Raw genomic sequence first — 27,742 nt, forward strand, 5'->3', positions numbered from 1 at the left:
GGCGGCGGCAGCAGCAACAGCAGCAGCAGCAGCAGCAGCAGCAGCAGGCGCCGACGGAGCGAGCCATGCCGCGCTACGGAGCGGGGTTGTGGTCCCACAGCAGGCGCAGCGGAGCCGCCCTCACCACCCTCCTGCTGACAGGTTGGTCTCTGCGAGAGCCCCCTTCCCCGTGCGGCGAGCGGCGGCGCCCTTCCCGCCTGGGCTGCGCATTCCCCAGCTACGGCCTGCACCGGAGCCCGCGACTCCGCCCCGGGGCTAAGCGGCGGCTCCCCGGCTCCTCTCCCGGCGGCCTCAGTCCCGTGTGGGTTCTCTCCCCACTCCCGGCCCCCGAGGCAATTGGGGGAATTTCTGAACCTTCTGCAGAGAGAAAAAGGGCCGAGGAGGGCCGGGCTGGAGCATAGGGTCTGAAAAACAAGGGCAGGTTCATTATTGCTTCCATGGCTGGCTGCAGCGTGTGTGTGTGTGTGTGTGTGTGTGTGTGTGTCCCAAAAAAACACATCCCAACCGGGCCAACCCAACTCCCCCCGAATAAATTTTTGGATTTCATACATGCACAAGCGGAATTTCTAAGGATAAATGAAATGGGTAGAAAATTTGGGTGGGATGGGATGCGGGGATGTAAATTAAGTGACACTGTGATCCTGATGGGTGCATGTAAAATATTTTGACCTGAGCATCCAGTTTAGAAGGATCTATTTAGAAATATATGGACAGAAATAACCCCCACAACCCCCCCCCCATCTGTTCCATTTCAGAGGCAAGTATTTAGAATGAGGAGATAACATTTAGTAGAACATAAGCAGTAGAACATTAGTACGTTGTGTGCCGGCTTAGGTTTAGATCATACTGAAGGACTGTAGATGATGGTTAATGTAAGACACATTCCTCTACTGCAGACCACCCACTAACTGTGTGCTTGTTTGTGTATGTGTTGACCCAGGGCCTGGAATCATAGCCATTTATTTCACCCTTAGGATTACACCAGCTGGGGAAGCTTGGGCAAATTGAAGAATGGGAATCCTATTTACCAGGAGAGGAGAACATACTTAAATGCTTGCCTTGTGCAAACTAGGGCATAGGAAATAATCTTCAGAGCAAATGAAGTCATGATAAGGTATATTAATGCACAATAAGAAATATGCAGTATACTGTAAAGCAAAGTATCTCACTGGGTAGCTGGTGTTTTAACAGTAGTATGGAAATATTTAAATATTTGCCTTTTTGCTTGAACCCCTAAAACTAGTGATGTTGGCAGGTACTTGTGCTCCATGTTGCATTGTGAATATTTGTTGCTAAGAAAGGGCTTGCCTTCAAAATTATGAGGAGAATGTTAAGGGCACACGGGGTCAAATACTCCAAGGACAGGAAAAAAATGCGGGGAAACCTGTACTTTGCAACTGATTTTCTATTTCTTCAGATTAGAAAAACATAGAAGGCTGCCTTATTTGAAGTCAGAGCATAGGTCCACCATGTCTCAGACAGTATTGTCTACATTACAGCTATCCAGGATTTCAGATAGAAGTCTTTGCCAGCCATGCCTGGAAATACCAGGGATAGAACCTGGGTCCTTTTACATATAAGACATGTGTCTGTCATCCAAGTGTACTGATGTGTACAACCATGTGCAAATGTGATTTGAAACACAACGGGGGAAAGGAAAATTGTGTTTTAAGTCAGTAATGGGTACACAGCAGAAACGCAGAAAAGTACTTTCCTGTAACTTACCTGCATCTGGTGAAGTGTCCTGTTGTCTACAAGAAGCTTATGCTATAAGGTTTTTGTTAGTCTTTAAAGTTCCACATGACTCTTTGTGTTTTTTGCTACAGAAAACTTATCAACAGCCATTCTTCAGGTCAAGATTTTATGTTATGTGTGTCATTTATCAATATATGCAGTGCTTTTTTTCTGGGGGTATGCAGGGGGACACATACCCCTAAACATTTTGTGAATCTAAGTTTGGCCTCATTGAGGGGCAGTATTTCAATACGAGTAGGAAAATGAGAGTACAAAAAACATTTTATTTTATTTTATTTTTAGGGGGGGGGAAGCACTGAATATACGCATTAAAATTGTTGTGTTTGATCTGCTGCTTTCGCCCAGATTGTATTTTTGGAGAAGTACATTCCTAATTAGGGTGGGTACAAATGCAGAATTGTCCATAAAAAATAACTTCCCTCAGTCCATTCCTTCCTGATTAGTATGTGCAGAGTATTTCAAAGCAAACTTCAGACAACCATTTTCATTCAACAGTAAATAAGGCATTGCACAGTTTTAGGTCACTAGAACCCTAATCCCGTATGTCAGTACAGCTGCCTGCTGTGCAATAACCAATGTCAACCAAGATTGATTCTGTCTCTGAGAAGATTGATGGTGGTTGCTTGGATGAAAGTTGTGTGACACTTGGATCTTGGTGTCTGTGACTATTCTCTAGCTATGGCATCAAGAGCTGGAGAGTTACAGTAGAGGAAGGACTGCTTTTGGCAGGAGGAGCTCTGATTGGGAGTCCCTAAGTGCAGCCGCTCTGCAGTTTTGCTACTAGGTAATGGAAATAATTTAAATAGGGCAATTGAAGCATAACTTCAAAATCAAAACTCATGCTAATATTTTACTGATTCGTACCCTTTCAAGAAAAGTTCTTCTGAGTCCTTACAGTGGGAAACAAATCCAGTGCTTTATTGTTCTATGGAAAGTTCTGTGGAAGGTTTTGTATTCCACTTGAGATTTTAGTAACAATGACTGGATGCTAGTTAAAAATACAGTATCTTGGCAGTTTCAAGCCTTTCACTTTCTTCACTAAACACAAGTAAAACAAACATGCTAAATGAGATTATTCTTCATGGTAACAGGAAATTCCCCCATGCAAACTGTATTTTTAAAATGAAAACCCAGTTCGCACAGGGAAATTTTCCATTTGAAAATTTTCTGGAACAGTGCTACTGTCACATAGTATTTCATATGTCAGTACTATTGCTTTTACAGCCCTGTCTCCAGTGGAGAATGTAGCATTTCTGGTCCAACAGAGTGTGGATGCCCTGTGTGCCTCCACATGCTTCCCCCTCTCTCCTTCTCTTAATCCAGTCCTTCCCAGTTTCTGTAGCCAGTGTCTCATGAAGTCTGAACTGCAAAACTGGTTTAAGAAGCCAAGACAGATTCAATTGATGACACTTGAGAGAAGGATGGAGCACAGGGTTCATTCCTAGTTCAACAAATGGGTCTCTTGGGCCGTGATAGCTGCATTCAATACAAGCTTAATATATAATAGGCAATTAGGTCCAATATTTTTCTTTTCCATAGCATCTTCTTGTTCTTGTTTCTGCTTACTGATCCCAATGCAGTCTGGCTGACTGCTCACATTTAAAAACTATCATTTAAAAAGTATCCCTATCACATCTCCAACATCTTTCACCAAGGGGAAAAATGGCAGAAGTGGGTGGGAAGAAACACTTTGAAACATACATTTTTGTGTGCCTGGTCTGGCTGAATAGCTTAATTTTGGAATGCCATTAAATGTGTATTTGTAGTCCATTTAATTTCTTCTTCTTTACATTGGGTATTCAGTATATTCTAACTGGTGGCTTTTGAGTTCTGAGAAACTATTGACATGATATTAATCCAGTTTGCCTTGCATCTGTTTTATTTTGGAAAGCTTTTTTCTTGCACTCTGCTGGTGGCATAAATGGAACAGTTAAATGGAAGACCAAACACATCATCAGTTATGTTAGCAGCAGCATAAAGGCTGCTGAGAAGAATGGTGAGTTTAGGTTGAAAAATATTTGGGATTAATCAACCTCCCCTTGGTATACTAGATTTGATGTATCAGTGGTGTGTATTTCACTAATAACATGATGTGGAAATAAATGGCAATTATATAATGTTCTAATCTTCCAAGCTTTAAGAATCCTGCCTTCTAATCTTTCGTTTTCAACTAAATTTTCATTTATACTTTGTGGATTCCTTTGCCCAAAATAATGGTTCTGGATAAAATATTGTGAATTTCTTGTTGGTGTCTACTTAAAACACATCTGCAATCTGCTGAGTGCAATAATAATCTATCATAATAAATGTGTCATTTTTATTTCTTGTTTGTAGCAATTGGCATAATTTATTGTGCACGGTTTTTAAAATGTCAGGATGGCTTGGAGAAAAGAGGTAGCTAAATACTTCCATTTAATGCAAAATTGTCACATCAGGTTTTTGTTTGTTTTTTGCTTTTTTAGGTGCCTAAGAGTATTTTTAATTTTCTTTATTTAAAACATTAAATACAATAATGTGAAAACTCAAGCTTTCTTTTCCATATTCAAGGAAGGAGCAAACCAAGATAAAACAATATCAAGTATATATGTACGAAAACAATCAATTTTTTTTTAAAAAAACCCAAAAATTACATAACTAGTAGCAGGAATTCAGACTTGTTTGAGTATTCATCCTGATTTATTGCACAAAGTTTTCAGCGACATTATAAGACATCCATTGATGGTTTAGCATTCATTTGCTTTGTTTTAGGGTGGTTATGCGATGGTGCATCAATTAGTTGTTGCACCCAAAAAGGGCCATGGGTGGACAGGGGTGCCGTGCAGTCACTCCAGGGGCATCGGTGGCAAAAGCTGGGTGCAGGCTCTGCTCATCCTCCAGGCCCCTCTCCCCGGCGTGTGCACAACACCCCAGGGTGCAAGTACACCTGTCCCAGGCACCAGCAGTACATGATAAGCCACTGCCTGCCAGAACCCAGTAAACAAGGCAGAGTGCTTAAAAGCTCTTTCCAGGCTTGAAAAATCCTGCGCAAAAAGAGCTTAACACCAAGCTCAACCAGCCGGATTTCAACCGCATAAAGTCAAAATCTCACAAGTTAAGCACATGTTAGTTGCATGACTTGTGGCCAAGGCAAAGAACAAGTAAGCATTTGCTACACAAATGTTACAAGAAAAGCACCATGAGAGTTAGTGACTTTTGACATCTTTGAAGGGTTATACATGGTAGTTATATCAAATGATGCACGACAATTTGGAATTGTATTCCTTTTAAAATTTTGTTAGGAGTGGGATGAGAATCGGTTCTGGAGGTTTTCCCAGTCAAAACTGTTTTAACAGGTGGCAGGCCTCTTATCTCTCGGCTTTTTAGTGGAAGTCTGAATATAGCATGCGACTGAATTAGTCATGGGTTTCCTCTTGCACCTGTGCCCATTTAGTAGCATATTAGACTGCTGGCTGTTGAAGTGGAGCAGCATTGAAATATATGGCACAGTAGGAGATGCAACATCTGACCAATAACAGCTTGGGGAGTATCACACCAGCAAAAGTCCATAGACAAAGGTGGCAATATTGTATTTGTGAACAGGTACTGTGAAGGACAGTGAGTGTCCTCAAAGAATTAGGAAGAGTGCATATTTGCATAGATAGATAGATAGATAGATAGATGGATGGATGGATACCCAAGTGGAGAAGCAGGGAAAAACGTTGGTTTGTCACCATAGGAAGGTCCATCTAGTCCAGCATTCTGTTCTCAAAGTTGTCATCCAGATGACCATGGATAGCCTACAAGCAGGGCATGAGGAGGACAATAGTTTTTTCCAGCTGTTGTTAACCAGTGACTGGCATTCAAAGGCATGTTGCTTCTGATCCTGGTGGTAGTACATACCCAACGTGATAAGTAGCAATTGATAGCCTTGGCCACCATGGGTCCACCAAACCCTCCCCCTTCTAAGTTGGTGGCCCTTGCTACATACTGTGGTAGTGATTTGCATAGCACAGTGGTACCTTGGTTCTCGAACAGCTTGGCTCCCAAACAAATTGGCTCCCGAACGCCACAAACCCGGAAGTACTGGTAAGTGTTCCAGTTTGAAAATGTTTTTCGGAAGCCAAACATCCGATGCGGCTTCCGCTTGAGTGCAGGAAGCTCCTGCAGCCAGTTGGAAGCTGTGCCTTGGTTTTGAACGGTTTCTAGAGTCGGAATGGACTCCTGGAATGGATTAAGTTTGTGAACCAAAGTACCACACTGTGCAGTGTGGAGAAGTACTTCCTTTTGTCTGCTCTACTCTAAATCTTCCAAAATTCAGCTTGATTGGGTTCTAGAATTATAATGTGTTAACTGTAGGGCACGAGCCCCTCTTTGGGATACATTTGGACTTTATTTTTATTACTTCCTTGCATATGCACCTGTGGATGTTTGATCAGAGGAGGGTCTACACTGCAAGATGGTCTGATAAGCCTGCAGATTGCCCATGTCTGTTTGCTGTTCTGTTTCAGACCTTGTGGCCATCCTGTTATGGAGAGGTTTATGCTGCTCTGGTTGCAGAAGTGAAGGGTTACTCCAGCTGGAAGCTACAAGGCATTGCGAACTTCATTCCATTTGTGCCGTTCCAGAGCTCTGCTCCAGCAGGAGGAGAAACAGTTGATTCAAAGAATTTACTTGCTAGAAGTGAGAAATGCCACAGTTGTAGTGAGGCCTTCATTTCCCAGTGCTAGCTAAGGTCTTCTTGCTACAGTTTTACGAAGGAAGTATTGGGCTAATCTATTCTATCAAGTGATATGGGATAATTCAGTGATGCTTCTTGATAGGTGTGCACAAATGCTGGTAAAACGTTCACATTCAATTTATCAGCATGCCAAAGGGTTGAACTGTCTCCAGCATGCCCAAATTGCATCATATGATCATTTAAAACATTCTGCAATTTAATCGCTTTACATGATCACAGAAAGGCCCTACTGTCTTTTTCGCTTTTGCATTTAAAACTGAATTTTCATTTTGAAGAGGATGACGGGGTAGCCTAAGGTTTCCTGAGTGATCAACATGACCTAGATGATTAGAAATCTCCCTAACTATTGGTGGCACTTTTGTTGATGCACTGCAAGGGATTCTGTGTTACAATGGGTATGGAATATTAAATAGGAACCCACATTCCCCCTGGAAAAAAATCTGAGTTTCATATTCAATGAATAATGAACATTACTGAATTTAGACATCACACATTCTCTCTTGAGCCCAGTGTATGCATTTATTCAGTGAAAGGATAACTGGAGAAGTTCAGTTGTGTGTCTCCAAAGGACACAAAGAATAGGAAATATGTATTTTCCAAATAGGAAAGACTTGTTGAAAGTGATAACCTAATTGTAATAGTAGTTGTGAATGCTACTTGTGCCACTTGACAGCAGCTTTCAGTGATGAACATTTGGAAGCCCTTGCCCTCCTCCATTATTATGAGAAAATCAGTAGCTCTAAAATATGAGATCTATCAGCCTTCTTTATACAAAGACAAACAAAACGTTGAAGAGTCAAGTGTGTTGAGTACTGATATAGGCACAGATCGTAGGCATTCCAAGTCATTACTGTGACTTGAATAAAGTACCCACTCAAATGTAATGTATTTACATTTGTATCTGAATTAGTTTTTTATTCATCTGTGATTGTGTGTGTTTTTACACCCTGGGCCCTTTTTTCCGTGAGGTAAATGTAAATACATTAAGATTAAGATTCCCAAGGTGTGTTACAGTATGAAATGATAAAAACTATAGAGTCTCAGAAGAATAAAACCGCAAACTCAGTTGAAACATCTCAATTAAAACCAGCATATGTAAAATTTGAAGGTGTCTTAAAACTATTCCAGGCAGTCCCATCATTTAACAGTTAACATCAAACTGCTGCAGAAGGCCTGAGCGAAGGGGTATATTTTTAGTTGGCGCCAAAAGTTAAACAAAAGTCGTCACTAACCAGCTTAGAGAGAAGGATGTTCCTTTAAAAAAAACAACAACAACCAAGCACCTCGTTTTGCATTTATAGATTCATTTATGTAAAACTACATAGACACAGCTGTAAGTGTGTTTTCTGCTGCCTGATTGATTCCCATATGAAAAGAGATCCCATATCTTGCTCCCTCTTCTGCTCTTCCAATAAATGCCTAAAATATTATTAAAAGGATTCTAGTTAATAATATTTTAGACGTATATACAGTTAAGGATGTAATGCAAATAGCAGTATTGGACCTTTTAACTAAATAGACCATCCCATTTGGACTATTAAGGTGCATGGGTGTAGACAAGGGGGGGCAGCTGCCCTCCATCAATAAAAATATATAAAATTACATAGCAAACTGAGGTTCTGCACTCCCCAACAAAAGGCCTGCCCCCCCCCCAAATCCTGGCTACACCCATGTAAAGGTGTGCTATGGGTGTTATTCATACTGGTCCTGATTCAGAAGTAGGCATTCAAGGCAGCTTGGTGCATATAATTCGCTGTGTTTGCCCACCTGCCCGTCACTGCTTTTAATTGTGAGGGTGGGATGTGGACTCCATCTGCCAGTGCCAACAGATGACTGCTGCTGGCCAATCTGCCAGCGGCAAGAACTGTGCCTACACAAGCAAAGTCTTCATGTCACATTTAAACCAAAGTTAAACTATGATTCAATGTAAACACACAGCATACTGGTGCACCTTGCTGAAAAATTCCTGCTCCGTACCTACAGCTGCTGTGCTGCCAGAAAATAAGCCAAAGTCTGACTTTGTTGCGATGTGCAAACCTACCCTTAGCATTTGTTTTCCCCAAACAAACCATAAGCCAAGAACAAACCTTAGTTACCTGTTCATGGCTCATTTGGAGAGAAAGAAACCATGACTTCTGATGGGAGGGTGTTCCACAGGGCGGGTGCCACTACCAAGAAAGCCCTCTTCCTGGTTCCCTGTGACCTCACTTCTTGCAGTGAGGGAACCACCAGAAGACCTTCGGAGCTGGACCTTTAGCTTGTTTTGTAGCCATGCAACAGGAGCAGGGAAGATATGGAGCAAGAAATTTTGGGCGGTATGCACCATCTCATGGTGCAATTACATTAAACAATTGGTTGTTAAATATTGTTTAATGTGATGTGTGAAGTAGGTCATTGAGAAAATATTCCTCTATGGATGGAGAAGATAGCAACAATAGGGATTGACATAGAGCAAATAGATTATTATAATACTGAAAAGGCTTCCGTCATGCTTTTGTTTGTTATTTAATTTTAACTTCTTAACGCTGCTTTCCTAAGCATGGAAGTAATTCCTATTGGAATTGATAGGATTTGCTTTCAAGTAGACTATAAGGCGATACCTGTTGTTCAACTTCTTTTTTATCAAAATATGCAAAAATAAAAACAAAACCCACCACCCTCCACAATGCATAGTTAACTGATACAAATTATAATTCCTTACAATACTCAAAAGGACAAAGCAGAATAATTGCTTCTTTGTCAGCGACATGCTAAATGGTTGAATTTTGATTGCTGCCTACACTTGCATAGGAGTTGTTAGCATACATAAGAAAGAAGAAGCACTGCTTTGCGTGTCTTCTGTCGTCCTTGTCCACTTCTTAACTTGTCATTAATAGGGATATCCTTTTCTGCTTTCCTTTTCCCAGAAATGACTTGCTTTGAACGTGGTGGTATTTTGAATGTGTCCTACTTTATCATTCCCTCTCTCTTCTCTCTCTCTCTCTGCTCCTCCTTTCCCAGTGTACACAATTCTCTCGAAGGTGCACTCCGATCATACGGTGTACCCTTCCGCTGGAGTTCTGTTTGTCCACGTCTTGGAGAGGGAGTATTTTAAAGGGGAGTTTCCTCCTTATCCAAAGCCTGGTAAGAAATGCTTACAGTTTTATAAATATGTAGAGTCATTAAATAACCCTAATTACTTCAAATTTGGAGAGAGAGGGGGGGAGGGGGAGGGGGATGTGCAAGGCAATCCTGTACATCAGGGGTGGGGAGTACCACGCCTGGGACCAAATGCCACCTTGCAACAGCCTCTCGTTTTCACTGTGGTCCTGGCACACAAACACCGCCCCCGTGCTGCTGGAGCTGCTATCATTAGTCCCAAGAAAGCAGCTTCCATTGGCACCAGTGGAGACTTCCCTCCCAGACCTTGTAGGAGCATTTGGGGGCATGCATGTATTGATTTTCATCGGCCGCATTACAAGGGAGGAAAGGGTTAAATCAGGCGCACACACACCCAAACTTGGCCCTCCAGGTGTTTTGGGAGTACAACTCCTATCACCCCTAGCTAACAGGACCAGTGGTCAGGGATGATGGGAATTGTAGTCCCAAAACATCTGGAGGGCCAAGTGTGGGGGTGCCTGGGTTAGATCTTTACCCCATTTGTGCTGCAGTCCCAGCAGAAATCCTCCACGCTTTCTGTTTTTTGTTTTTGTTTTTTGTTTATTAAATAAACAGAGGTGATTGCAACTGTTGTGTTTCACATTGCCTCTATTTTGGTTTGAAATTATAGTTTCTTTAATATAGCAATTAAAGAAACCCATTTCTTGAGTTCAGTGCTGTTTATCTGCATTTTTTAAATAAAAGAACAACAATGTAGGGCACAATCTGCAGCTGTAGACAGTCATCTGGCTTCCATGAAATAAAATTAGGAGAATTTTAGTCCAGTTTAACAAAATACTTTAAATATATTTTTGCAGTTCTGTAAACGAAGAAAGTATGTGATTAATTATACTTGTTTTTCTTTTGCTTGGTATGTCATATAGCTCTCAAGCCAGCAGCAGAACAAACTCTTTACTGTACAACTCCCTTTAGCTAATCTGTAATCTGCACTTACCTAAGAGAAGTGGATGGAAGATAATAGGCTAACTCTAGAGCCCTGTGCAAATAGTAGAGTTGATATGCAGATATTTACTTCTGAGTAAATAGGCAGAAGACTGCACTGCACATCTCACTGAAATTTATGCAAATGTTTGCAGTCTCAGGAGCCAGGATTTCCATCATTGCTGGTTGTGGGTTAGTGTATCCTTACAGGAGTTTTTAAACTAAAATGCAAAACCTATCAATTTGACTTTCAGAGTGTAAATGCAGAATTATGATTCTTTCATGATCATAGTGGACTACCAAGAACAGGAATTATTGACAGCTTGCAGTTTCCTGCTTTGTCATTTGCATTGCATGAAAATACTGTGCTGTTCATTTGGTGACACTGCATTTTAAATTGGATGTCCTGTTTATCCAGGCGAGATGAACAATGATCCTATAACTTTTAACACAAACCTAATGGGTTACCCTGACAGACCTGGTTGGCTACGATACATCCAGAGAACACCCTACAGCGATGGAGTGTTGTATGGGTCACCAACAATAGACAGTGTGGGAAGACCATCTGTCATTGAGGTAGGTTTGCTGCAAAATATTTTATCTGGACCCTGTATCAAACATCTAGACACATAACATGTTGCCATGGGTAACTATGTGCTGTTTGATAACATCCCTTGCTGATAATTAAAAAACACACCCCCTGATCTCCAAATAATTTTTTATAAAAAAAAATTCAAGCATCCAATCTCATTGTTTTCATGTCTTCCTTTTGCCAGCTCCATATATTTGGTGAATTAAGCTGCTTATGAAATCTAATGCCACGATAAACCAATGATTTCAGAGCATCACAGCACTCGGCCTTCGGGCAGCCTGAAAGAGATCCCGGGATTTTATGACCTGGCCGTGACCTTGTACCAGTCCTTAATCCCATCCCTTTTTTGCGTGTTCAACATCACAGGGTCAAGGAGTGGGACCTGCTGAGTAGCCACACTCTGACATTGCATTCCTCCTCTGATGTCTGCATATGCAGCACAAGCAGTTGTTGGAAGGAGACCTTCATGCATATACCGTATTGGCCTGAATATAAGCCTCACTTTTTTCCCTCCCAAATTCTGACCGTGAAAAGTTAAAAGTGCGGCTTAAATTTGCAACCTTACAAAAATTGGCTTTTACGATATCGCTGCTGAAGACATACGGTAAAACGGAACGGGTGTGAGTGCCTGCGGAATTTTAAGGGAGTGGCTCATATCCGGGTATTGTCCTTTTCCTCCCCCCCCCTTGAATTTTAAAGGTGCAGCTTATATTCAGGTGCGGCTTATATTTGGGCCAATACAGTAATCAGTGCTTTTTTTCTTAAAAAGGGTTTAGGGGTACTCTCATTTCCTTACTCATATTGAAAAGCTGCCCCTCAATGAGGCCAAACTTAGATTTACAAATTGTTTAGGGGTATGCGTACCCCTGCGTCCTCCCGGAAAAAGCACTGCATATAATTGCACACAAAAAGGCTCCCCTGGGACAACTATGCATGTGAAAGCCATCTACCTTTAGAATATTTGCTCTGTACACAAGGACTTTGGAGAAGAGCACATGATGCCAGGGTGGAGCTCCTTCGCGTGTCCTTGCACCCTCTGTTTTTGACCAAAGGAGCTAAGAATGCCCGAATTAGGCTGCAGAGTTCACCTTTTATTGGCAGGAGTGTGTGCTTGGCACCTGGAATTGCAAACTTTTGCCCAAGGTAGAGCTATAGAAATGTGGCTGTGTGTGTAAAATACGTTCTCATATTGAGAACAAGGGACAACAGCTGCATTCAGATACGTAATTGTATGTGTAACCCATTGAAGAGAAAGAACAGCATCCATACCTGTATGCATATCAAGTTGAAAGCAATGGAGAGGATCTACGTGTAGGTGTACTGTACATCTGATTTATGCTAGCAGTTTGTAAAAACAAGGGTAGCTGGAAATTTACAGCATGAGCCTAGATATTTCCCATCCTAGAAGTTAAGTCCTATAGAGTTAGGTGGGGCTTACGCCCAGGGAAGTGGGGATAGGATTACATCTTTAGTGACGTTTCTATGGAATTCTGAGACCAAGTGAAAAACTTAGAAAGCTCCAGGGAAATGAAACAACAAATGTCACCCATTCCTAGGGACAATCATCCACCTTCTAGATCAGTTGTCTCCTACCTTGATTCCACAGATGTTGTTAGACTACAACGCCCACCTACCCGTGCATCCCCAGTCAGCATGGTCAGTGGTCAAGGATGATGGGAGTTGTAGTCCAACAATATTGGGCACTTAAGGCTGTTAAATAGTGGGACGCGGATGGCGCTGTGGTCTAAACCACAGAGCCTAGGGCTTGCGGATCGAATCCCCGCGACGGGGTGAGCTCCTGTTGCTCGGTCCTGCGCCTGCCAACCTAGCAGTTCAATAGCACGTCAAAGTGCAAGTAGATAAATACATACCGCTCCGGCAGGAAGGTAGACGGCGTTTCCATGCACTGTTCTGGTTCACCAGAAGCGGCTTAGTCATGCTGGCCACATGACCCAGAAGCTGTACACCGGCTCCCTTGGCCAGTAAAGCGAGATGAGCGCCGCAACCCCAGAGTCGTCCACGACTGCACCTAACGGTCAGGGGTCCCTTTACCTTTAAGTGTTTCATGTATTCTCTGCACCTTTGTGACACATAAGGAACCCTGTAAGTTTGGTCCATCTATTTACAGCAGTGGTCAGCTGGGTGCATCTGGGGTGCAACTCATCTACTCATTATTGACATGGATGTGCTCCTTAAAATCTTTGGTGGTGAAATGGAATCTTGGAAGTCTTCTAATTCTGTTCCAGTTTACTGAAAAACTTGGTTGACTGGTTCAGAATAAGGTTGGGTATGTTTGTTTGTTTTGTATATTTTTAGGCCACTTTTTAGGGCAAAGCCTTTCCTAGGTGCCTTAATTACGAAAACAACTGTATAATTCAGCAGAGGTCCCCAACCTTTTTTGGCTCTGGGGGCACATTTGGAAGTATAAGAAACAGATGTGGGTATCACAAAATAGTCATTTCTTAGAAGAAAATGCAGTAATGCTAAGAACACTCCCCCCCAAAGTCCATGCAAAATATATGCACCCTCCAAAAACAAATAACATATAGACAACAACAACAACAACAACAACAACAACATATAGACAGAAAAAGCAGGCAACACCCTGAACCAAACCACCAAAAAACAAAACTAATAATAAACATTCCAGAAGAAGTGTTTTAAATTCTGGACATTGTAGATTTGTCTCTGTCTGGTGCATGTAATGTCTTTCATTTTGTAGTTGCATGATTTGTGCTTATATGTTGTATTGTGGTGGCCATTGGCTAGAAACAGTAAAAATCTATTGACTAATTTTTAAAAAGCAAAACAAAATTGGGAAGCGTCTGAGGGTCCTGTGGTACCCATGGGCACCACACTGGGGATCCCAGGAACACAGTGTCCATGTTTCAGTAAAAGGAATATTGTAACGTAGCATCCTAAAACAATCCACAGGCTAGCAATACAGTGTTATAAATGTAACTAAAAGCAATCAAAAACATTCAAGTTATCAACAATAGAAACTCATTCAAGTTATCAACACTAAGTGGGGGTTTTTGGAGCCCATTTTAAAGTTTGTGCTAATGAGGCCTTATGCAAATCACTTGGGGGAGGATAACATAACCAAGGGGCTTTCACTTGGAAGGCCCTGTCTCTCATAGCTGCTCATCTGATTGATTTTACAGGTGGGCCTATGAGCCTTCTCCCTGGTTTTTGTCCATTTGCTGTTATTTGGCTGGCTCTCACATAACGTATGCTCTCTCTCTCTCTTTCTTTTTGAGTTATAATGTGTTTTCTCTTCTCCCCTTTTGTCCTTCCCCAAAAAGCTTGAGGGGCCCAACCACTGCCCAGGTTTCTCCCCATCTTAACTCTGGCTTTTCACAGCATTGTTGAATAACCATATACTGTATATAATTGTCAAACTGATAATAGTTTTTGGAAATATAGTAACCAGTTTCTGGTTTATGTTTCTTCCTTATTAGATCACTGCTTATAACAGACGCACCTTTGAGACGGCCAGACATAATTTGATTATTAATATAATGGCAGCAGAAGGTAAGCATTTTAGATTGTACTTATACATAATATCACACTATATAATATCACCTTCCCGGTGCTGCAGCCAATCTCTCCAGGCTCAGGATACCCTCCTGAACCTTTTGGGGGGTTCGCAAAGCCCAGCAGCCCCCCTTTCCTCCTTTTGGTGAGTGCGCGTTCCGAGAGAAGCAGAATGCGCGTCCGAAGGCGATCTGCGGTAAAACCGGAAGTCATATCACACTATTAGGAGACTCTTAGAATAAATAAATGGCAAAAGGATAGGAAAGAGGTATGCTAAGCTTTATTTAGTTGTATTTTATTTTGTTATTTCCAAGACACCTATGTTAGAGAACTCTCCTTCATTCTATTATAAATACTTTGAAAAGTTTGCATTTATATTTTTAAAAGGAGTGTGTACTTGAAAAGTGCATCTGGTCTGTTACTGTGGATTACAGGGAGAGCCAAGTGGTGTCTTAGGAGCTATGCCCAGCTGCTAGGCAATTTTAGATATCGGAATGGCATAGTAGCTCAGTTCACACGTGAGCCATTTATGCCAAGACTTAAGTGCTCATTCCTAGTTCAATTCCTTACTTTTCTTAGAGCGATCACCACCATGGTTTGCCTCAAGTCAGAACAAGAAACCAGAGTGTGAATGATGCGAATTTCTGATCTCAGTTTGTAGGCAAACTGTGGTTTGTGCAAACCAGGAAGCGAGGGAGAGAATTGGAGTGCATAAGGCAGGGAAACAAGAAACTACATGAGTCTTAGGTGCTGACATGATCAGCCTCGGGGTGGGCAAATCCTCTAATTTCCATTTCTCATTTTTTTCATTCTTAAGTTCAGTTCTCCACTTTCCCCACATCAGTTTGTGATCTATTTATTTTTAAAAGTCCTTAGGAAAATTCATCAGTGTATTAGGGCAACCCCCCCCCCATATACCCATTTTTGAAAAGCAATTTCCCCTAATATTGCACAATTTTGTATGCTATTTTAAGTGCAGTTGTGTACACATCCCTTGTCTGGATAACTGCATTGCAAAATTCGGAGAAGTGTGAATTTCAAAGGATTGCTGAGCTTCTCCCCCATCCTTCAAGCAACCAAGTTCAAGCCAGTGGTTCAGTACAGAGATCATGCAACCACCAGTCTTGTGACTGTGGTTAAGAGACTGGATGTCTCTTGAGCATTTGTGGAAGTTGCTTTGCAAGCCTTAGATTTATAAAGGAACTTGGATTGCTTCACACTCGGTTATATTTAGAAAATGACAGTGCTATATTTCTGATTTATTATTCTGCCTTCTTTGTAATTTTGTAAAAAGACAAATCTAAGGCATAATGAATGTTCTCTTTGCAATTAGATTTTCCTTTACAGTATCAAGCAGAGTTCTTCATTAAAAATATGAATGTAGAGGAAATGTTGGCAAGTGAGGTTCTTGGAGACTTCCTTGGAGCGGTGAAAAATGTTTGGCAGCCGGAGAAACTGAATGCCATAAACATCACCTCAGCTCTTGATAGGGGAGGCAGAGTCCCACTTCCTATTAATGACATGAAAGAAGGGTAAGCAAGTTTTCATTATATTTCTTCTAGCATTCCAGATATTTTAGAATGTGCAACTTGCAACAAAAGCAGTAAAGAATCTTAAAGCAGGTGCTGCCAAACTTTCTGGGCTAGTGAATGTATTTGGAATTTTGAGCATGCATGCATGTCACAAAATGGCTGCTGAGTGGGTTTGTGGCACAATACAAAATGGCGGCTGTGGGGGCATCACATCTGGGTTAATGGGCTTGCGCACAATTATTATTTTTTTTAAAAAAGCAAATAATATAGAAATGAGCGCTACACTTCTGCTAGCTTCTGCTGGTTTTCCACAATAGGCTTTTATCAGGTAAGAAAATGCCAGAAAAACTGAACAAAGTCCTTTCTGAATTCAGCCAAAATAAAACCTGCTTCCTTGCCATTTACACCCATTGATTCTGGGTTTTCAGACCCAGTAAAGGTAAAAGGTAAAGGACCCCTGGAGAGTCAAAGGCGACTATGAGGTGTGGCGCTCATCTCACTTCAGGCCGAGGGAGCCGGCGTTTTTCTGCAGATAGCTTTCCATGTCATGTGGCCACATCTGGTGCAACGTAACACCATGACAGAAGCCAGAGAGCATGGAAACGCCGCTTACCTTCCCATCACAGCAGTACCTATTTATCTACTTGCACTGGCATGCTTTTGAACTGCTAGGTTGGCAGGAGCTGGGACAGAGCAATGGGAGCTCACACCGTTGCGGAGATTCGAACTGCCGACCTTCCTGTCGGCAAGCCCAAGAGGCCCAGTGGTTTAGACCACAGCACCACCTTCATCCAGACCCAATACTCCTGATGTGGCCTGTTTAGCACAGAATGAAGTGGGGTTATTATGTCTCATAATTTAGACACGATGCTTCTGGTAAGGTAGCTGAAGATTGTGTTAGATTTGTAAGCAGCTGCATAACACTGCTGGCTCCTGTTCAGCTTGTGATAAAATGAGATCCTTTTTACTCATGCTGCTGCAAAGCCAGGTTCTGCTTGACCCCACCCAGTTCTAGCCTTTTCTTGGAGCTTTGGGATTTTGGGGGTTTTTTTGGTACCTAAATACAGTACAGTACACACTTATTTTGGTCAAATGTTAACCTGTTGGACTGGGTCCAATATCTCAGCATGCCATTGCTCCCAAGTGCATGGTTTGTGAAGGGTGCAGCTATACCACACTCTGGCTTAACCTTTTCAGCCTTGTCCCCTTCCCTGTGTTGAGGATCACTGCAGTTGTCCAGTGTGTGGTTTGCTTGGCACGCTGTGCAGGCAAAGTTGCTGGCATGCAATCTGACTGAGACCCAGCTGGTTCTGTGGTTTCTCAGAAGGGGGGGGGGGACTTGGTGCCCTCTGGTGGTCAAGTTTTATTCAATCATGAAGATATAAACAGGATACTTGGAACGTTTTGCTAAGCAAGGGGTCGCTTGTTGATCTTGCCTGGTTAAGCTTAACAAGGGTTTTGCCCATTGCTTATTGCTTTTGCAAAAGGCTCCCCTTTGCACTGTGTAATGTCTCCATATTGAAGGAGCCCTTGAGACATCTGATCTTGAAGTCCTATTTGGGTTCACTGAATCTAAATATATACAGATTTATTTCCCATATTTCATTTGTAGACAAGGTGATTTGAGAGGGCAGTGATGTAGAACCCCAGATTATCCTGGATAAACTGAATTTTGGTTCTGGATCCATTTCTTTGGTGACGCATTCAGAGACTCATAAAGCACATGCTGTAGTTTGCTGCCAGCTTTCATGTTGTCTGCTTTTGAACTGTGCATAATCTGCAAATGAACTGTGCAATAGAGAGCTAAGTGGAAACAGTGAGGAGCTCTTTCCATTCACAGACATTTGGATACAACCCATTGATTGAAAATTTATCTGTGACCATCCTAAGACTGTCAACATTTCTTTGCAGTGTCTATGTTATGGTTGGTGCAGATGCTACATTCTCCTCCTGCTTACGGGAAGTTGAAAACCCACAAAATCAGCTGAGATGCAGTCAAGAAATGGAGCCTGTAATAACTTGTGATAAAAAGTTCCGTACCCAATTTCAGATAGACTGGTGTAAAATCTCCTTGGTGAGTTGCTGGCTGGCAGTATTGCAGAACACACATAGCCAATTAGTCTTTAAAATAATCTTCTGGAGGGCAGATTCTGTAGATTTCTTTTTAACCTTCTGAGGTTCATGGGATGGACATGAGCTGATGCTCTGGAATGCCCTCCCTAGAGAAGCCCATTTGCCCCGTCACTAAATGCTGTCCAGCACCTGAAGAAAACCTAGTTTGTTAAACCAGAGATGGGGAACCTGGTACTCTCAAGATGTTGCGGGAGTCTGACTCCCATCAGCCCCAGCCAGGGTGGCCAGTGGATCAGGATGATGAAAGTTGTAGTCCAACAACTTTAAGAGGGTCACAACTTAGCCATCCCTGTTTAAGAGTACCCATTGGGGAATATGAACTATCATCTGTCAGTACAGACAACAGTGAGCTAAATTGACCAACTGTCTGACTTAGGAACGTAGCTCAGTTGGTTAGAGCATGGTTGGTGCTGATAATGCCAAGGTCGTAGGTTCAATCCTCATATGGGACAGCTGCATATTATTGCGTTGCAGGGGGTTGGACTAGATGATCCTCAGGGTTCCTTCCAGCTCTATGATTCTATGATAGAAAGATGCTATAGACTATGAAAGAACTATGCTACTTGTCATTGCTGAAGAATTAGAGTTAAGGTATAACTAGTTAGTAACTCTTCCAACTATGGCACTTACTCTGTAAGCCTTGCTCAAGGAGATACTTTCCTCAAAACACAGAATCCTAAGTATTCACAGTCCCATTGATTTCAATTGGATTTATTCCCCAGTAAATATGCAAATATTTCATATATTGTTGGGACTCCAACTCCCATCAGCCCTAGTTACAGGGCTAATGGTCAAGGACTAGCAGAGTTGCGACCCTCCATATATTCTTAGGAGTTCCCCATCCCAGCAGTAAAGCAACCATTCAGTGCTAAGTAAACCTCTAGCAGTGGTTTTGTGTCATCTCATCTTCTGTCGATCAATGACTGCTTGATTGTTTACTTAAAACTATATACAGTATATCCTGGCTTTTCTACCTAAGGAGATCAGAACGGAGTACAGTAAAAAAACAACAACACACGACTCGTTGCTGCTGAAATGCCAAGAAGGGCTCAATGGCCTGATTATTGTTATTTTTAACTGGTGTCTTAAACACAACCATGCAAATCTCCTGTGGGAGGAAATTCCAGAAGTGGAGAGGGAGCCACCACAGAGAAGACCCTCTAATGACTTGTCCTCTTATAAATTCTTGAAGGTCCAGCAAAAAGGGTCTCTGTCGAAGGTCTCAGTTCTCAGGCAGGGTTCTCTAGCTAATCTATATATACAAAATCCTTCAAGCTGCATGTTTGTTTGTTTTCGCCTTTCTCCGTAACCGCTTGACCGATTGGCGTCAGATTTGGAAACAACATGCCTTGGCCTTATGGGAAGGATCTTAGGTACCTTAATTGTAAAAATATCACACCTTTCTCAGGTAAATCCGTGAATTTGTGCAAAAAACAGCGCCCTCCAGTGGATGTTAAATAACACAGCACACAACACCCGTTGCCAATCCCTCCTCCTCCCCCCCCGACGTCACTGCCACCATCCAATCAACAGGCACGGCGTCCGCAAAAGGCAGCCCGCATGCAAAGATGGAGTTTGGCCTTGGTGGCTTTTAGATGCCGCCTGCAGCAGCTATAGAGAGAAGCTGTGCCATAGCCACGCTGCCTGGAAATGTCCCGTCCGCCTTTTGGGAGGGCGGACGGATTGGTAGGAAAGCTAAGCCGCCCGCTAACACCGAGATAGCCTGCTGATAGAAGCGGCAGGTACACAGCAAAGCAACGGCACGGTCAGGCCGGCTTCAAACGTTCCGTCCACCATATCCGGGTTCGGACGGCCTAACCTGATACTGTACAAACAAATATACTGCCCTCCGATGCACATCAACAACATCAAACCAAGACATACAAACAATTCAAAAAAAGGAATTAGAAAATACAACAATACTGAGTTATATACACATAAACAATAACGAACAAGAAAAGAAAACCAAAACAACCTCAACTTCAACGGAAAGACCTATGGTAAGGCATCAATTTCTCTTTTATACTGCATCTTCCTTTCCCATTACACCAAAGCAGCCACAGCAACGTGTGGCTGGGTCAGCTAGTGTATGATGTACTTTGAACAGAAAGTGGAAAAAGTGTCTTGATTTTTACGACCAGATTTCTATACAATGTGTGGTACAAATTTTCCTTAAAAAGAGAAATTATGATTCTGGAGGGCTGTTGCTTAAACTCTGCTGTAATGAATGCTCAGTGGTACTGTTTGATGGTTTATGACTCCCCTTTTTTCTCCCAAGGTATTACTGTCTAAAATATATTTTGTCTGTTTGGTATCAGGTTGACAAAACACAGCACGTTTCCACCTATCAAGAAGTGGTCCGTGGAGAAGGGATCTTACCAGATGGTGGCGAGTATAAGCCGCCTTCTGAAAGCCTGAAAAGCCGAGACTATTATTCAGACTTCCTCATTACATTGGCAGTGCCCTCCGCAATAGCCCTGGTGCTTTTTCTAATACTTGCTTATATTATGTGCTGCCGAAGGGAAGGCGTGTGAGTACTTTGAAACACTAATAAGTATTTTATAATTGTGTGAGTTTATAAGGTACATGGGAAAAAAATAGTAGATGAACTTGATTCAGTTCATAAAAACACAGTCCGTTTTGAGCCTTTTCTAAAACATGCAATAAAATCAAATTACAGATACTTGTTAACTTTGGAATTAGAAATTTTAATTCATTTTTAAAAATTCAAAAACTGAGCAACCCGTTCACAAAACTATTTAACCTGACAGTAATTTGAAGCTAATTAAAGGTAAACATAGTGTCTAACAATTAAAATAAACCTTATTAAGATTGTGAACTGAATTTAGGATTATAAAAGCCAAAAGCATTTTTTGAAAAATAAAAGCAGCAAGCAACACAATTTCTTCCATTTTACATGCACATGTTCTGGGAACATTTTAGTCCAGCACCTGTCCTTTTAACGTGCATATTCACTTCTCTGTGTACATGTCTTTCATCTAGCCCATCTCTTTATGTGCTTTCTTCATCCATGCCTTCTCATAAACCCTGTGGCAAATGCTTCCAAGTTGCACCAAATGGCCATGATCCAAACGAATGTGCAGAAACAGGAACTTGATGTGCAGCCAACTCTTTCTTTGAACGTTTGCCATTTGCTCCTCCCACTGCTGAAGAGGCAACCCTCCAAAATGCAGCTTGCCTCTTCGGCTATTAGAGCTGCAGAAACTAATATCCAAAGGCAACTCCAGTTGCATGTATAGCTCTCATCTGCACATACCTGCATCTTCTTGAGATCATGATCCATTGCAGCAGGATCAGCATTTCCATATCATGACTTACTTCCATCGGCAGTTAGATTTAATGTTCCAAATATCAATGCTATTATTTAATTCATAACTTTTGTTTTATTTTTAGGGAAAAGAGAAACATGCAAACACCAGAGTAAGTGTCTTCTTTCCTGTTATTTTCTCCCATCACTTAATTTTCATTTCCCAGTAGCTTCTCATGCTTCATACATGTATACCATCCTCATTCTCCTTAACTTGTTCTTCATCTTTGTGGTGGCTGCTTTGAAAAATGTAGAATCCTGAGAAACTGAGTAGGTCAAAATAAAAAGGGTTTAAAAGCTCATAATAAAAGAGGCCAGAATCAGAATATTAATATTCAGTTTTGAGGTTTGTGATATTACTGTCTACTTTGATAAGGTAACCAAAAAATTATACTCCATAAAACTGCTTTTTAAAGTGAGGCTTCTATTAATAATTGTTAGCTAACCACAAGAAGCCAAGCAAACATACCAAATGAAAAGCATTAACATCTGCACTTGGTTACATGGAACAGAATGCTGAAAAGCTCATCATACTTCAGAACAGGAATGGTCCATTGTTGACAGGTGGGTGGGACCACCCACTTGTCAATCACCTAACAGCTGATCAGAGGTTGGAGCAACCTTTGAAGATGCACTTGCTGTAACCAACCAGCAGCTGATTTGAAATCTGTATGCAGGAAGTGGCTTGAAGCCAAACCGCTTCTTACAAACAGAGAAAGCGAGCTCCACTCGTACAACCCTGATCCCAAGGAGGTGCCCTCTCGGTGCTGAACAGGCCCTCTCAGAGGTCCAGAGAGTCCCAGGCCACTTCCTACTTTTGAAATCCGTAGCTCTAATACAAATTAAAATGACAACATCCGAAACCAAAATAAGGTACAAAAAACACACAGGGCAAAAATCTGAGCTTGAGGTCAAATCACCCTCGTGCCCTCCACCCAGCCATAGCTGTCAACTTTTCCCTTTTCTTGTGAGGAATCCTATTCAGAATAAGGGAATTTCCCTTTAAAAAAGGGAAAAGTTGACAGCTATGCCACCCACCCCACTGGGCCTGGTGCTGATCAGCTGTCAGGAGCGTGATTTGTGGGACCCATGCTGGGCCTAGTGAGGCCTGTGGGCTGGACTCTCAGTGGATCGCTTCATAAATCCCCCCCAACCTTCAGCACCAGCATCATAATCAAAGCCAGTGACACCTTGTGAAGATCACAGACCCTAGGCCAAACCCTCGTTACTCTACTCATTAAATCCTGCCCTAGTCAAAAGGGCCTAACATTAGTGGGTTGAGAACCCTCTGGTTGAGGGCATAGGTCAATGCAAGGCCAGTGGGCAACCTAGAGGCGGCCAAGGCTTATCCCAATGCAGCCAAGGCCAAAGATGACATAATTTTGAATGCCTGATTGAATCAAACACACCTTGTACCTTATTTGCTTCTAAATAACAATCAGCTGCTTTCTCCATGGTCCCAATGAAAATTGGTGCCCCCTCCTTGAAGTTGCTGTTCTTCCCAGGAGAGAAGCTGGCATTGGAGGCTTCCCTCCTGGAGGTCAAAGCAGTTGCTAGAAACCACAGGAATGGAGGCTGCTCTTCTTGAGGGTTTCTTGCAGGCATCTAAAAGGACCACCGGCTTGATGCAGGAGGCTCTTACATTCTTAAAGCAGATGTGTGTGTTTGTGAGAGAGGGGTGTTATTGGGACCATGGTGGTGGGGAAATGGGTTAACCACGTCTTTGGATCCTCCCCCAGCTGTTACTCAGAAGAAGAAATTAGGCACATTAATTGCAGTTATGCATCTAGCTTGTGCCCACATATTCCAGCTGAAAGTACAGGGAAAACTTGGGTAGACTGGATATAACCTGCCAGTGATCTGTGACCTAACCCCTCTAAAAATAATTTCAAATTTTTAAGAAATCCAGTATATGCTATTTATAAACCTTGTCTTTTACACCGATGTTGTGGTAATCTACCAAGTGGCTTTAAATGTCTGTATATGTTTGTACTCTTTATTTCCACAACACTAGCAATTCTATTAAATATGGGGGGAAATGTTGTTTCCTTTTGATCTAGCATCCAGCTGGTCCACCACAGTGCCATTCAGAAATCCACCAAAGAGCTTCGTGAGATGTCCAAAAACAGAGAGATAGCATGGCCTCTCTCAACGCTGCCTGTGTTTCACCCAGTCACTGGGGAGATTGTGCCACCAGTTCACCCCGACAGCTATGACAACACTAGCATGCCACTGATGCAAACACAGCAGTAAGTAGCACTCTTGGTGCCTAACACTGTGAGTTTGAGTTTTGTGGTGCTGTTGCCATCTCATTCTATAGGATGATTTGACTCTTGCGTTTAAATAGCAAAGCTCTGGTTACACATTCCAGTAACAACCCTTTCCCTAAGCAGAAGCCTTGGAGGCTTTTACTGTTTAGAGTTCAAAATAGCATATAATTGTTTTAAAGAGGTATTATTATTATTATTATTATTATTATTATTATTATTATTATTTCTAGGAACCTGCCACATCAGACTCAGATTCCGCAGCAGCAAACGGAAGGTGACTTTTTAAATTATTTCTTGAAAAGGCAGAATATGACCTAGTTAAGTTATCAACAAGTGCTCACAGACTCATTGCAGCGTTCTTGTTCCCATCCGCATTTTGCGGGGGCCAGGTTTCCCAAAGTTAATAGCAGAGGGGTGGGAAATGTGGAGCAGGGTGCGAGAAAGCTTTGTATTGCACAGGCTGAAAGAGTAAGAATTAACAAAATTTAGACGGCATCTGTGAGATGCAATGGTTGAAACAGAAAAGAGTGAACTGAAATCTCCAATCAATATCACTTCCATGGAAATGAATGGCAAACCTATCAATGGGTATCAGCTTGCCAGACAGAACCCCCCCTTGCCTTGCCTTGCCTCCCCCCAAACATGCTGTTTGGGGTTCTCCTGGCCCTCCCCAAGCCAGAGTTCGTTAAAAGAATCCTGTCCTGCCTGAAACCCCCCTTTTCTCATTTTTTCCCCTTGGGAAATATGCTCCACTCTGGTGGGGTTTAGTGCTATGAATGGGTCTAATTATTCCTTGTGCAGCCCAATTATTCCTTAGTTGCTCCCAAGTCCCTCAACTCAAGTGAGCTGCATGGGATGAAGATGAGTGTTTCTTCTGTCACATATAAAATAAAACCAATTAAAAGTGTGGGATAGCATACATACTCCCAACCCCTTTTCGCCCTCATGGGTTCTCTGAATGACTGAACAGGGTTTCAGTTATTAGTGTATCAAGCTGCGTTATGCCGAAATCTATAGAATTCTTGGTGGTTTGCATAACCATAAAACAAAACAGAAAAATCAAGGTTAATCAGAGAATCATTCAAATAGAACAAAGTCGGCAGTGAGTTTTGCGGAAACTTAAAGACTAATGAATTTATTATAGCATAGGTTTTTGTGGACTTGAGTCAACGCATCAAAGGCAATCTGTAGCTAACAACTTGAGCTAACCATTCATGCATCTGATGGCCTCTTGGTCTCTGCGCCTTATGCTGCATAGTATTTGTTAGTCTTTCAGATACCACAAGGGCACTTCTAGTTTTTGCTGCAATGGGAAAAATATGAGCACACTCCTCAAGGTGTTTGGGTGACCTGTACAGGAATCCACTTTGAGGAGGCTTGTTTTCAAAAGTTTTGTTTTTTATTACTGCTTTCGGGGACTAAAGGAGATTTTCGTATGACAACGTTCCAAAGATTAGAGGCAAGTATTACATATAGTATTCGGCTTTCTCGCTGTTGAAAAACCAAATGATACAATGGAGCACATTTTACTGTGAACTGTACATGTTGATTCTAGATTTGATTTGGATGGTAACTCTCCCAAAAGATTAGGCACCCTAAGACTTGCATAGCAGATGAAAGTGATCTATGAAGTTCTTGTGTAAGGATTCTTATTTAAAGGTGAACAAAGCTGACTTGAAATTCTCTAACTGTAAAATTAAAACCATGTTGACTATTGATCTTTCTGACACCTTTTTGTGAATTGTCATTCACAGGTAAATGGTATACCTGAGGAAAGAAAACTTACAGAAGCGATTAATTTGTAATTAAATAAAACAGCCAATATCATCTTTTATTTCCTTATCTGCTTCAGTGATGCTTGAATTTTTCTGATTGCGTATGCATGTCCAGTGTTAAATATTCCAGTGTCAGGTGGTAATCATATTACTAAATTTACTGTATTTTTTTGTACTTTGGACACTTTCAACAAATTTATAAAATGGTAACTTTTATATTTGTTATATTTAAAATAAACAAATATTAAACTACTGGCTCCTTCTTACATGGATTTTAAAGCAGTATATACCATGCAAAGAAGAGGAATGTTCGGATTTACCGGTAAGAGATATGAAGGCCACAGGGAAAAGTTTTTTTGGGGGGTGGGAGATTTCCTCACATTTTTTCTTATTCTGGATCTTTGCGTCTCATGAGTAATTTTTGAATAATTCTTAGGAAAAAGAATAATCTTGGTGCAATACACGCTATTGTGTTGAAAACTGCTGGGTTAGGTAGTTACATTTATTTTAAATCATGCCAGAAGCATGCTAAATAGTCTTTGAATTAATAGACAATGTGACCTTGACATAATGCTAAAATAGTCCTTTATATGCTTATATGGTTGGTTTACTTATTTCAACCTATGGTAATAACTGGAAAAAATGAGCACTCAAGTGCTATCAGAATATATCTGCTGCGTAAGCAATTTTGGAATCTGTAGCTACACTGCCATTCAGAAGTTGGCAGGCAAAAAGTGAATTACTGGCAGAAACCTTTGGTTACTGCAATCCTTAAAGATCGTCTCCTAACAGTTCATCTGCAATTTTCTGCATAACCCCAACGTTTGTATTATTTCAGTATTCTCACAAATTAGAATACAGAATTCAAATCAAGTATTAGACTCCTTAGGAAAAAAAATACCACACATACACACTTCTGCTTAATTGATGCTCCTTCCAGTACAAAAATAGGCACCCACAGCACACTTATTTAATGTTTAAATTACTTCATATTTTTCACATAACTTTAAAAGAAAATATATTTTATCCACATACAGTAATAGCAAACAAGTGCAATATTTCAAACCTAAAAAATAATCTTTAACCAAATCTGTACAACAGATAAATAAAATATCTACAATACTTGGTTTATAAAACACAACAAAGTTCCCACCCCTAAGCAAAGTCATCTCACTCCTTAAATGTTACAAGTGTCAATTGTACATGCAGCCCATGGGCTTGCCAACCTTCACTATAGGGCTTAGATAAACTGAAATGAAAAACAAAAAATCAAATACAACAATCAGTGGCAAAGAACAGTTTTACATGATTGGGAATAAACTGGCAACTGTGTATGGAGCTTGCACACTGTAGTTTGTTAACAGTGCAAGGAAGACAGTTCAACTTGAGCATTAAATGAAATCCATTTGAGATCTAACATTTATTTAGTGGAATCCCCCCCCCAATTATATTTCAATTTGACTTTCTGTGACGGGATTAAATGAAAAGCCATACTGTTTCATCATTACCTAGAATTGTGTGTATGCATCGAAAACAATACTGTCTTCATTCTTTCAAGCCCTAAAATCAAATGCAGCATACAGCACAAGCATAGCAGAGACAACCATTGCCACACTTCCAGGTGTGCACCTATATTTCTTTTAGCAAAAGTCTCTCTGCAAAAGTTACCTTGCCCCAGCAATCAAAAAATGCTACTTAAAACTCCCATCAATGGGGCCTGGGCACAAGAACATTATAAAGGGTGAAGATATCACTGGTAGATGCTCACTATTTCCCTACAAGAATCCCCAAACTGTCTGTTGAAATTGGCACTGCTCAAACAGCAATTTGAGATATTCCAGGGACAGCTTCTGAAAAGGAAGCTCAGCACGAAATTTGAATCATAACCCCTACATGATATACAGATATTAGGATGGTGTCTAGGATTTGTACTTGTCCTATTGCTACTTTAATGTAGCTTGAGGCTGCCCAAAATACGGCTAGAATCATGAATTCAAAAGGATAAAAATAATTCAGCTCCATT

At 41.4% G+C, this 27,742-nt stretch overlaps 1 protein-coding gene across 3 annotated transcripts; it reads left to right on the top strand.

Moving 5' to 3' along the window:
• SGCE (sarcoglycan epsilon) lies at positions 1–25,971 on the top strand. 3 transcript variants are annotated; one of them, XM_033165613.1, is made up of 11 exons: positions 1–141; positions 9,473–9,595; positions 10,971–11,128; positions 14,606–14,678; positions 16,015–16,213; positions 18,125–18,287; positions 20,665–20,876; positions 21,761–21,787; positions 23,735–23,923; positions 24,175–24,218; positions 25,699–25,971. In XM_033165613.1, exons 1-11 carry the CDS (start codon positions 66–68, stop codon positions 25,713–25,715), a joined length of 1,281 nt encoding a protein of 426 aa, XP_033021504.1. In that variant the 5' UTR covers positions 1–65; the 3' UTR covers positions 25,716–25,971. The 3 variants fall into 3 exon arrangements, with proteins under 3 accessions (XP_033021504.1, XP_033021505.1, XP_033021503.1); XM_033165614.1 differs by lacking the exons at positions 1–141; positions 21,761–21,787 and adding an exon at positions 25,369–25,403 and having other exon boundaries at positions 25,699–25,749; XM_033165612.1 differs by lacking the exons at positions 1–141; positions 21,761–21,787.
• The last annotated feature ends 1,771 nt before the right edge of the window (positions 25,972–27,742 follow it).

This window comes from Lacerta agilis, chromosome 12, assembly GCF_009819535.1.
Source record: "Lacerta agilis isolate rLacAgi1 chromosome 12, rLacAgi1.pri, whole genome shotgun sequence".
Classification (NCBI taxonomy): domain Eukaryota; kingdom Metazoa; phylum Chordata; class Lepidosauria; order Squamata; family Lacertidae; genus Lacerta; species Lacerta agilis.